Source organism: Symphodus melops (genome assembly GCF_947650265.1).
Source record: "Symphodus melops genome assembly, chromosome: 4".
NCBI lineage: Eukaryota > Metazoa > Chordata > Actinopteri > Labriformes > Labridae > Symphodus > Symphodus melops.
In genome coordinates this window covers 13356892-13369677 of record NC_136694.1, presented here as the reverse complement: position 1 = coordinate 13369677, position 12786 = coordinate 13356892, and the positions used below count along the sequence as shown (strand labels likewise).

The following is a 12786-nucleotide window of genomic DNA, read 5'->3' as shown; positions in this document are numbered from 1 at the left end:
CACACACACACCAACACACTAACAGAGATTTACAAAGAGAAGTTTTTTTTCTTTTTTTCTCTCTTTTTTTTTTCTCTCAAGACGACACACAGGGGAGAGACTGGAGAGTGTGTCTGGGAGAAAAATGGTGTGTGCTGTACTTTGTTCGTTTCCAGCAAGCTGTCAGCCAACACAGACCATGCCCCATGCCCTCGTCATTTACTGCTCAGCCTGTGATTGGCTTAAAGGAGATTAGAAATATAATTGGAAAGCTACACACTTTTTGCTTTTACTATTTTGTTGGTAAAGTTTTTATGCATTTGCATTTAGCAGCCTGTATTGTTCTCTTTCACTTCCCCTGGTGATTAACTTCTGCCGTCCTCTTCCTTCCTACTTCTTCTTCTTCTTCCGCGTCTTTTCTACCCTGCCTCCAGGAGTGTGCTGGCGAGCCTCTCTTCATGCTGTACTGTGCCATGAAGCAGCAAATGGAGAAGGGGCCGATAGACTCTATCACAGGAGAGGCCCGCTACTCCCTCAGCGAGGACAAACTCATCAGGCAGCAGATTGACTACAAGACTTTGGTCAGTATTTGTGTACATATTGGTGAATACAGACTGGAGGGCCACACATTTGGATTTATTAGGATGATAAAATATAAAACCACAGTCACTGATACAGTAGATTTAACGTGCAGAAAGTCATTGTGACAGAATTGGTAATCTATATAACAATAGAAAAGCAAAAAAGACCCCCATCTTTACTGTTCCACTGTTGATTATTGATTCTAGACTGCTGCATGAAGTGCCAGTTTTAGGTCAAATATTAATTCAGGGTCATGCTTCTTCGCATCAATAGTTAACATTTCCACTCATTCTTTCTGACCTATGCCTCCGTAGACGCTGCACTGTGTGAACCCAGAGAACGAGAATGCTCCGGAGGTGACGGTGAAGAGTCTGAACTGTGACACAGTGACGCAAGTGAAGGAGAAGCTGCTGGACGCTGTGTACAAAGGCACCCCATACTCCCAGAGACCTAAAGCCTCCGACATGGACCTGGGTAAGAAGACGGAGAACACAAAGACACAAAGAACACATTTTAAGCACAGGTGCACGACCACAGGGGGTGAATGTGGAATCATTTCAAGGGCTCTCTGAAGCAGGAGGGTGCCCTTCACACAGCAGAAGCTATTCTGAACAAAAATAGATTGAAGTGGGAGAAGTCAGACAATAAGACACGAAAGCCAATTTCCTTCATCCCTCCATTAACTTTGTTGTCACACTCTTAAGAAAGTCAAAATAACGTTGCTATTTACATGGACACAATGGTACCTGTATCTCCTCATGTGTATGTTGATGTGTGTTTGTGTGTGTCTGACTGACAGAATGGCGGCAGGGTCGGATGGCTCGCATCATCCTACAAGACGAGGACGTGACCACAAAGATAGACAATGACTGGAAGAGACTCAACACCCTGGCTCACTACCAGGTACCCTGCTGCTCAATCCTAACACAAGTCCAATCACGCAAACTAACTCTTGTCAAGCAGTTACTCCATATCACTGTCATGTGTTTTATTGTTTTAAGTTTATACTAAAGGAAACACTGTCATAGATGTGATTTATATTTCATATGTATCCATTGATTTGAAAGCCACTTACATAAATCTGTCGTGAAGAAAGTAAACAGGAAAATCTCGGTGATCTTAATTGAGGTTGGACTATCATCTTGCTGCTGGACCTTTTGTACCGTGATAATAACCGATTTTGAAAATTCCATTTCAGGTGACAGATGGCTCTGTGATTGCCCTGGTGCCTAAACAGAACTCAGCCTACAACATCTCCAACTCCTCCACATTTACCAAGTCCCTCAGCCGATACGGTACGAGAGAAGGTGTGTGTGTTTTGACTGTGTGTGTGTGTGTGTGTGTGTGTGTGTGTGTGTGTGTGTGTGTGTGTGTGTGTGTGTGTGTGTGTGTGTGTGTGTGTGTGTGTGTGTGTGTGTGTGTGTGTGTGTGTGTGTGTGTGTGTGTGTGTGTGTGTGTGTGTGTGTGTCTGTGTGTAGTACAAGCGTAAGCATGCGTCATCTCATTTCATAAGATAAATGTAAATGTAAATCGATTTCTTCCAAGATGCTAATTAGGAGCAAACTGCTTTCACATCATTTCTTACTTACTGTATAGTTTTTAAAAATATCACGCTAACAGGAACCACCACTAAACACAACAACATGTACATGTCATGTCTGATCATTTGTAAGCAAACTATACAGCAGACTCATCTAATGTCTGTCAGCTACTCTCAGGTGAATCAGATGAAGAACTGGTTGACTACTTTGTGCCTCTTTTTCTAACTGGTATTTATTTGGCTGGAGGTTCAAACACACTTTAATTGTTAGAGTCATCATCATTATACTCAGACTGTTCATTTGTTCTGCAAGTTCATCATTTCTATTTTCTTTATCTTGTAAAATGTTTATATGGGACAGATATGAGTTGCCTTTATTTAATTTAGAAATAAAAATGTAATGTATGTAAGTTACACTAGAGTAAATGTCATAGTCGTAATATTTCTATAAAGACAACTCTTTGACCACAGTAACAGTAATCTGTTTAATCTCATTAGATATCTCACAGGACGGCTGCTGGCTGGAAGTAAAGCCCTTTCTCAAAAGTACCAAAATGCAAGAGTTCATCATATTATCCAAAGAGTCCAAATCAAGGTTCCTTGTTTTTAAAACAGGAGGCCATCGTTGCAGACATGTCACGTCAAACACAATGTTTGGCCCATGTTAAGGATTAGATTGAAGTGGTCCTCTGTTTCTCACTTTCTTCCTCTCTTTTCATTTTCTTCATCCTTCTCTGGTGTACCGTAACTCTGCTCCAGAGCTCTGCCTCCATGACATACACATAAATAGCCCCCATCACACTTAAGCTCATACTTTCCTGGTCCACGTTCTCTTGTGACATTTTGAACCTCTCAATCCTTTCCTGCTTTGTCACGGAAGTGACAAGCATTCCAAAACGTGAAAGCATAATGTTCTGTGTCACAAAAATAGAGGATCACTGTCCAACAAAGCAAAGGGAGGAGGGAGGGAGAGTGACAGACAAATTTATTCTGGAGTGAAAGAGTGACACGCAAGCAGGAGCAGCTGTCACCTTTTAGAAATGCTTTTAACTTCACATGAAGATTGCTCTTAGAAGGCGCCCAAGATTTCTTATTGACGTGGTTTTTATTCTCAGGACTCTTTAGATGGTGATTAAGTAGACATGAATGAAATAAACTATAGACTGTCATCGTGTTACGTGCTGCTTTTGATAAACTTTTCAAATTGCTTTACACTTATAATGACCTTCTCCTCCAGAGGTCCCAAATGTCATTTATTAGATACATTTGACTTTCTGATCTCTTGATTAAAAGCCAAACCTATTTCACTTTATCAAACACGATTTCTTAAAAACACTCACAAACCTCGAAAGGATTTACTAAAAAGGACCATCGGGTCTGTTGCTCTGCACAACAGTCTAACTTCCAAACTGCTTCTGTCCCATTTTATTTATTCATTTCTAAGTGCCAAAAAAACCCAAGATAAATTAAAGCATCAGTTTGACTCTTTTTGTATCTTAACGTGTATTCAAGGCTTTGTGACCCATTAACTTAAGTCGTGTCTCCTTCCAGAGAGCATGCTGAGGACAGCCAGCAGTCCAGACAGCCTGCGCTCACGAACACCCATGATCACCCCCGACCTCGAGAGCGGCACCAAACTCTGGCACCTGGTCAAAAACCACGACCACTCGGACCAGAGGGAAGGGGACAGAGGGAGCAAGATGGTCTCTGAAATCTACCTGACCAGACTGCTGGCCACAAAGGTATCCAGAAGATGTAGATGAACACAAAAAAAAAAACCCACATCTGTCTTCCCCACCAGCAGCCCTTACCCCTGACCTTTGTTTGGTGATGGTCTCAAAGCTCATTAACATTTTTCATAACCTTTTGTACAAAGACACACATATGCACAGGATTGACTGTGAGTGTGTCTTAATTAGGAGGTTGACCTTTGACTATTGAGTTGTTTTGTTGGTGTTACTGGGCCCTCTGTTGGCAGCCTGGGGGCTTTTAGGCTCAGGCCTTTACACTGCGATCATTACTCAACACATCTCTCCATGTCCTCAGGACCACTCTGTGGAACCTGTGCTCAGCTTTTCATGCAGTGTGCGTCTTCAGATGATGATCTGAAAGGTTATTTGGAGTCAGAGTTTGTGTTTATGTCCTGGAGAAACTACAGTCAGCCTATGTGGATTTCATCCCTGAGTAACCACCACGGAGTAAAAGTTTGATGCACTTCACGTCACTGTTAAAATGTTTTGTGAAATACATTCTTCAGCCCTGGGACTATTTTATATTCTAGAGCTGTTGAAGCTGCTGCAGTGTAACATTTTTACCAGAGCTGTGTTGAGGTTTGCAGATGTTCTGTTCCTGAAAAGTGGGTCAGTTTATGATTGTGTCTGGTCTAATACACCAATGTCCTGCAAAGCAAAAGTTTCAGTTGCATGCATCGGATTGGCCCATATCCATATTTTTATGAAATGATTAATAATAGGATCAAAGGAGCATGAATAGTTTAAAGGCAGGGTTGGTCATTTTCTCCAGATATACTTTTAAGATTTTAGTTAAAATTGTCTTTAGGTCCTGACAGTAATTAATAATTCATGTGCTCTGAAAAAGAAAACAGAAAATCTGTCATCTGTAGGAGTTGTAAACACGTAAAAACTTTGACCAATGTCTGCACTCGGTACACGTTTTATGACCTCCCTCTCTGCTCGTTCTCTACCCCATGCACACACGAGCCCACACTCAAAGCATGAGCTGAGGTCCGCTTCTGGACCAATGGTGCTACTGCATGTAAGTGAGGGGCGGGGCTTTTGAAGGAGCACAGAGGGGAGCACAAAGAGAATGCGACTTTCAAAATTATGCTAGTTTTCAAAAACTACCAACCCTGCCTTTAAGGAATCATTGGCCTACACTTTCAGGTCTGTTTTTACCTAACCTTGGTGAAAACATAACCTTGATACTGCATTCCATCAACAACTCAAGAAAGCGTTAAAACATGTTTGTGCTTTTCAGTTTGAAATGTACCTGCTTGGTTTCACATCGTGTCCAGAACATGACCAGCTCTTTTGTTTGAGTCCTTAATGGAGTCTTTACCGTATTTAAATCGAAGTCCTCTGTAAAATATGGATGCTAATAACAGTTATTCTCTATATGCTTTGCACTAAACATCCTATAGTACTACACCATCCAGATTAGTCATTATGAGAAGCCTCATCATGTTTGTTAAGCTCCAAAAGATGACATACATTTTGACTGCATGGCCACATCTTGCACAGCAGCAACATGCAAAGTGTGCCGTACGTCTCAGGCTTTTATTTCTCAGTGTTACCTCAGCCAGGGGCAATATAAGTCAGGGGAAGACAATGGAGGAAACCAGATCGTTGCAGCTTGTTCTTGTTTAATTCATCCCCCACAGCTCTGTATGTTTAGGAAGTTGATTTCTGGATGTGAACGTGTGTGAACGAAAAGAAAACGCAGATTCATCTTCTGGCTGCTTTAAATAAGGCTTTGTGGAAAGGTGGCATGGATGCTTGGAAGATGGAAGCGAAGACAGTGAACGCTTGTGGGAAATATAAAATTGTTTCAACTTCCGAGGAGTTTTTTTTTTTTTTTGAGGATTCAGAATCTCCAGAGTTGTGATGTGCTGAGAAACATTGCAGAACAGCCTCAGGATGAACTCTCCTTGGGCCTAATCCTAATACTGTAAAGAACACTGACTAGCACCATCACAAACTCTTCAGAAAGACACTGTACTAAAAGCAAAGCGCTGTCATTCTCAAACACCTGCGTGTCTTCAGCCAACGCCTTCAGCTAGACCACCACCAACAGAGAAGAAGGTGCACGCACAGGCTCTTTCTAAGTGGTCTGCTCAAATCCTCTCTCTCCTTCGCTTGTTTCATGTTATGTGCATGCACAAGTGTGTAAGCTTGCACCTTAACGTCCTTCACTGTACAACCTTATGTTACCTGATTCCATAAAAGACGGCTCGTGTTTTTAGGGGGTTCAATGAAATGTAAGGTTTTTTCCAAGTTTACTAAACCACTGTTTGTTCTTGTGCTCAGGGTACGCTCCAGAAGTTTGTGGATGACCTCTTTGAGACCATCTTCAGCACAGCGCACAGAGGCAGCGCTCTGCCTCTCGCCATCAAGTACATGTTTGACTTCTTGGATGAGCAGGCAGACAAACACTCCATATCAGATTCCGATGTACGGCACACATGGAAGAGCAACTGGTAAGTCTCCGTGTGCCCGCTGTGAAAGGTTACGTTTCAGGGTGTTCAGTAGCTGCTTTGTGTCTCATTAGTGTTGTGAAAAACGTGCTGTAGTATGAAAAAGTTTACTCTCAGGCAGCAATAATGCAAAACTTTTTCAGTTCTGCAGAATGTTAAGTGTTCCTATTTCGCTTGCCTCAGGTGTTTTCTCACTCAGACTGCGGTGCTCTTTGCACCTTGCACAGCTTGTCGAGTCCTCAATCTTTCTCCAGCTCATCCCTCTGTTCTCTCAATCCTCCCAGTCTTCCTCTGCGGTTCTGGGTGAACGTGATCAAGAACCCGCAGTTTGTCTTTGACATCCATAAGAACAGCATCACAGACGCCTGCTTGTCTGTGGTGGCTCAGACCTTCATGGACTCCTGTTCAACATCGGAGCATAAACTCGGGAAAGACTCGCCTTCCAACAAGCTGCTTTATGCTAAAGACATCCCTAATTATAAGAACTGGGTAGAGAGGTAAGAAAACTGAAGTCACATTTCACAAAGATGTTTCAAATAAAACGGTCAAGATCTAAAATGATGTGTTTTTTTTCTGCAGGTACTACTCGGACATCTCCAGGATGCCGGTCATCAGTGACCAGGACATGAGCGCGTACCTCGCAGAGCAGTCGCGCCTGCACGCAAACCAGTTCAACAGCATGTCAGCCCTACATGAGATCTACTCCTACATTGTCAAGTACAAGGATGAGGTGAGAAAGCTGAAGACACTCAGAAGAAACTCATTAATTACACCTTGCCTGAAGCTCTGCACAGGTCTTTCATGTTAAACGTTGAGAAAAAAATATATCAAGCTCACATGCAGGGCATTTTTTAAAAGAGGTAACTGTCGGGGTCGCCGGTGGCGCAGCGGCAGTGCGCGCGACCCCATGTATTGAGGCTCAGTCCTCACGCGCGGGCGGCCCGGGTTCGCGTCCGGCCTGTGGCCCATTTCCCACATGTCTCTCCCCACTCTCTCTCCCTGATTTCCGACTCTATCCACTGTCCTCCCTCTATCATTAAAGGCAAAAAGGCCCAAAACAAATCTTTAAAAAAAAAAAAAAGAGGTAACCGTTAAAGACGTACTGATTTTAAATGTATGTCTTCCCAGATTTCTTCCTGACCAGCCTTTACATCCATTGTCTTATTAAATATAGAAAAATACTCAGCAAGTGCTGTGTTTGATTGACAGCTGCATAACAGTGGTCTAGAAAAGCTGACACCTGAGAATACTGGGATTATGCGTTAGGCATTCAAAAAAAGAAAGAAACCATGAGCAGCAGAATCTTGAGTATGTCCTTAATCAAGAGAGTGTGTATTTGAAGGAAACAGGTTATTTCAACCTAACATTAAATTCCATACCTTACTTCATTTGTGCATTCTTTGATGCATGGCTTTGTAAAAGAATGAACTATACGTATCAAATATGATCCAGCGAGGTGGGATGTTGGGGACATTTTTTAGGAAAATGTCTTCATGTTTGGAAGCAAACGTTAGCTACCTGTACTGTCGCCTGACCTCCGCTCTCTACTTTGCATCTTCAGATCTTGTCAGCGTTGGAACGGGACGAGCAGGCGAGGAGACAGAGACTGAGGAGCAAGTTGGAGCAGGTCATCGACACAATGGCCCTGAGCAGCTGAGGACCATCCAGCACCTCTATCTCCTCTTCTTCGTCACTTCTCATCTCCATCTGTCTCTCTCTCTCTCTCTCGCGCTCCTCTCATCCGGACAACAAACACAACTCCAAACCCCCACAACATGACGGATGAACTGCAAACAGACTGAAGCAGTGTACTGTAAAAGGGGGTGGGGGGGGGGGGGGGGGTTCAGCAGAGATGGGCGGGCCTGTGTGCGCTTACATCTGTATGTGTGTGTTTGTGTGCAGCCCTGAACAGTGTGTGGGCTAGTGTCTGTGTGAGAGACTTGGACACCGGACTTGTTCACACACGTGCACATGGAGAAACATGTCAACAGACAGCATTAGATTATTGTGGATGTTGGTGTTTGTTGTTTGCTTGATTTTGATTTTAGGAGTTTCGCCGTACTGACGCCACGGTCAGGAAACAAACAAAGGAAACCTGGACAGGAACTCCATATATGGCATCATTAGCAGGACATGATGAGCCAATGGAGAGAGGCTCTCAAGGCAATGTGACTCCAAGGGTGTCACATTTTTAAAGGATGTTAGGTTTTGTTTTTTTTTGTTTTTGTTTTTTGTATAAATGTAATCGACTGCCCACTCTGATCTCTCGCCACTTGTATTACTGCTGAATTTGCACAATTTACAGAAATGTTACAAAGGAAGACGATATAGATATTATATAAATACAGCAACATAAAAAAAAAAGATTGGAGAGAAACATTTTGGTTGTTGTTCTTTTTTCATTTTGAGCCAACAAACACAAAACAAACAACAATGAAACATGATTTGATATTTCAAGTACAAAAGAAAAAAATAACGTAGACAAAAAAAAAAACAACGAAAAAGAATCAAAAAAGTCGTACTGTGCCATGTTTTCTTTGAATGTTGTTTAGTGCAAAGACAATTTGTTAGATGGAATGTGCTACCGTATGATTTTGAATATGAACTTGCCTAGTGACTGAAAAGAATTGTTGGACCCATCATAAGATCTTTTTCTTTTCTTTTTTTGTGAAAAAAAAAAGTGTGAAGTGGGACGACAGAAAGTTGTCTCTCTTCTCCTGTTAGCACAGTTCATGGTGTCACGTTGATGACATAACGTTGCTGTTGTTTCTAGTTCAATCAGTGCAATATTTTGGTTTCAGAAAACCAAATATACACACACACAGGATTGTTGCTTTATCATGGCCACGCTTGTATCCTGTGTCACGACTGGTTTAAGGAGTGATGGTTCAGTGGATCATGGTTTAGTGACTCAACAATGAAGTAGCTACATTGCACTACCTGAAAATACTCCCATTCACCCCAACAGCACCCAGCCATCATATCTATCTGTCGGGGTCCTGAGTTTGTGATATCATCCTTTAAAGGGTCATTAACTTTCTGACACAGTCCTGTTAGAGAAGCCAAAGTGTTGGCCCTCTCAGATGCTGTTTACAGAAGCCACACTGAGGTCAGGTTGAGCTAAGCCAAGCCCCTCAGTGATGAAAGAAAGAGGGAAAAGCTGTTCTCAGCCTAAAGCCACTTTTGTCTTTCATTTTCCAGATGTTAATACCCCAATCCAGGGGAAAGGAAAAGATATAGAGTGTTTCTCTCCACCTTTAACCTATCTATTTGAGACCGGGGTTTTAGCTTTTATCTATGGGGGGTATAGAAAGATATGGAGGTGAGATACCTCTGTTCATTAGGCTGAGTAATCCTCCCCTTAGCCTGCAGCTCTTGTTTCAGAACTAGCCTATTGCCATGTGTGGCTTAAGCTTTTTTATTACTGCTCTCTTTAAAGGATTTCTTTGTTTTTTATTTTTTTGAAGTCAGGGTTTTTGACTTTGTGGTGAAAAATAATGTTTTCCAATTCATTTTTTCTGCTTGCTCAAAAACCAAACTGTGGTCTGTATAATGTTTTTGTTGATGTTTTAATTTGTTAATTGTATACTTTTTTTCATGATGAACAAAAGCTGTTTGCCATTCTTTTATAATCAGGTTGTTTTTTATTTTTGTTTTATGTCTTTTTATTTTTTGTAAATTGTACATTTGACGGTACTCAGAAGAAGAAATTCTCTTTAGTTTGCCTGAAGTTGAAGTACTTGACCGACCTCAAGGTTTATTTTCCTGATCTCAAGGATCAAAATGAAATTGTTGCATCAGATGAGCATCTGTGTGTTTGTGGTGGAACTGTGACTTGCTGCTTTAACTCTTGTACCTTGTTTTTTCTGTCACACATTAGGGCTGTCATTTTGTGCTGATCATAAACACTGTTGCTCTCAATTTTTAATCCAGGCTCCTGAAGAAAAAAGAAAAAAAAAAACCTCTCAGATCCAAGAAAAGTTAACACAACTCCAAAGTTAATATCAACACACAATTCTCTTTACATGTCTATGAGGTGACGTTAATTTTTACAGGTGCATACGCCTCAGTCTTTAGGGACCACTCTGCCCATGTTAGGATCCATATTTCTCTTCATTTTAGCTACACATTCAATAATCTCTTCTAAAATCATGTCTGTTAATGCAAAATATAATGAGTCTACTTTACAAACATTTTAAACACAAGTCAACGATCAGTGCCTGTAGACTCTACAGCAGGACAAATCCCCTCCCTCCATTCTAAAGCACACACACCCGGTTAGTGATCTGTCAGGCTTCTTGAAAGACATTCTCGTTCTATCCTCAGGTTCATGTCGTATTCTGGTTGCAGTTTGGTTGATTTAAGTGGCTGCTGGGGGGGAAAATGGCGTGTTCATCGTTTGCATGATTACTTGCCTTTTATTGCAACTTGGGTCCCATCTTCCCATTAATCCTAACCTGCCTTTCATTTTGCATTGTTTTGGTGGGATAATTGATTTTTGTGTATCAGTGGTATACGGCATGTGTGTTTTCTAAGAGAGTTCGGTGTCATCAGGTGGAAGGGACGATTAGCTGCTGATTTACAACTTGTCACATCAACAACATGCTGACTGCGGTTTGACAGACACACTGGTTAAAAACGTTTTTTTTCTGTCAAAGGAGATAAATGTACTCCAATGTGTTCAGTATGAGCAGATTCAGCATACAGTAATGTGGATCATGATTAATTCTGAGCGGTTTACACATGCTGTGTCACACTTTCCCAACAAAACTTAAAATGCAAGTTCTGGCACCATTCTGTTTTCCGTTGTTGCTGTTTCCTGCTTTCCTCTGATATTAAATAATTCAGTAGTTGCCCTTCTTTCTTTTGTTTTTTGAGATGGAAGTTACAGAGAATTCAAGGAAATACAAATCAAATGAATTTGGGACAGAGCGGGCAAATGAATTTATACTACAATAAGTCCGACACATGCAGAGTTTCAGACTTGAAGCAACTGTCACAAGTTTGCAGGTTAACATTCATTGTGTAAATATTCTGTTATTTCCTATTTTGCAGATTTACTACTTGTAAATAAACACACATCAAGGAGAGATTAAACATTTTTTGCTAAATAACGTGTCATGGGTTTTTTATTGAATGTTACTGAGAAAAAAAGTTTGTTCCGATATGTTCATACAATGGCATTTCATATTCATGTACTTTCGAAATCAGCATATGATTCCACATCACACACCTTCTGGTTTGATTCCTGAATAATGCATATCTATTATATCCGATAATTGCATCACTCCTTTTTGCAAATTTTAACTTATCCAAGGCAACATGTACACCATTCATACACCGCCACTGAAGCAATGTGTGGAGTTAAGTGTCTTGCCCAAGGACACATCAGACATGTTGCTCAGCCAGGGATTGAACTCTCAACCTTTAGGTTGATAGGCAAGAACCAGTTCTGAAATGTGTTTATGACCGTTTAATGTAAGTTGCTGTAAAAGGTAATTCTAATTGATTTACTGAAGCTTGTGTAGCATTAGAACTTCAATGTTTCTAAAATTGTCCTTTTAATGGGCTGTGTCATTTAGTATCAAAGAATTTCAGTTCACAGTAAAGAGAAACCCTCTTGTCAGCCTGCAGCGTGATAGCTTCCCTTTTTGCTCTCTTCTTTCATAACAGGACCCGCATCATTAATCATTCTGATGGGAATATACTTGAGTGGCTGGTGGAGGTTTTACTCTCCGGAGGTGTTAATACTAACACATTTACCCCCCAACCATACATCATGCTCGCACTGCCCTCAGCTTACATGGGCACTTACATGGAAGAGTGGCTCTGATTGTTAATACAGCAGAGCATCAGCAGGCTCAGAAAGGCTGGCCCAGTGATTTTCATGCTACGTATTGTTGCTGAACAAGAAGGCATGGAGGAACAGAGAGAGAAGAAAGCAGATTTGATTGAACCAAAACCACCTTTTCCTTTTTTTTCCTCAGCCTGCTTTAAAGCATTAGCCCCCCCTCCCAACAGATTCAATGAGCCCAGATAGACAGAAAATGTTATCGTTTGCACCATGTGTAACCAGCCGGGCTAATTCAATTAAAATTCCATCCAAGGAGGAACGCTGAAATTGCGTAATGGTCGTGGGAGCACTGAATCTCGTAATGATCCTGTCAAGAGGCAAATGATCTTGCAGTGTGAACATTATGATAAATTCCTTACAAAGCACAAGATGCTCAGCCCCCACCCCCCTCACTTGGCCTCCCTCCTCCCATCTTCCTGCATGCAAAATTCTGTTGCCATAGTTAATAAAGTCATGATCTGTTTTTGCCCCACTCCCTTTCTCTTTCCTCTTTAATCTTGCTCAGTTAAAACTGAAAAGGGCTCTGTCTTTTATCACACATTTAAACCAGTGAAACTGGAAATCTATCTTAACTGAGGAGACTTTTGGTTACTGTCAATGTGGGTTAAATCAACTGCA

General features: G+C 41.4%; 1 protein-coding gene across 4 annotated transcripts in view; it reads left to right on the top strand.

Moving 5' to 3' along the window:
- plxna1b (plexin A1b) overlaps positions 1–11428 on the top strand; it is a 180199-nt gene extending 168771 nt beyond the window's left edge. For 2 of the 4 annotated variants that reach the window (XM_079342273.1, XM_079342274.1), the window contains exons 24-32: positions 414–560; positions 876–1035; positions 1361–1464; positions 1760–1868; positions 3653–3843; positions 6148–6317; positions 6599–6811; positions 6894–7044; positions 7876–11428. In XM_079342273.1, coding sequence (XP_079198399.1) covers positions 414–560; positions 876–1035; positions 1361–1464; positions 1760–1868; positions 3653–3843; positions 6148–6317; positions 6599–6811; positions 6894–7044; positions 7876–7971 — 1341 coding nt within the window. In that variant the 3' untranslated portion in view covers positions 7972–11428. The remainder of the gene's footprint in view (positions 1–413; positions 561–875; positions 1036–1360; positions 1465–1759; positions 1869–3652; positions 3844–6147; positions 6318–6598; positions 6812–6893; positions 7045–7875) is intronic. The other 2 variants (XM_079342276.1, XM_079342275.1) reach the window with 1 other exon arrangement.
- Positions 11429–12786: the final 1358 nt, after the last annotated feature.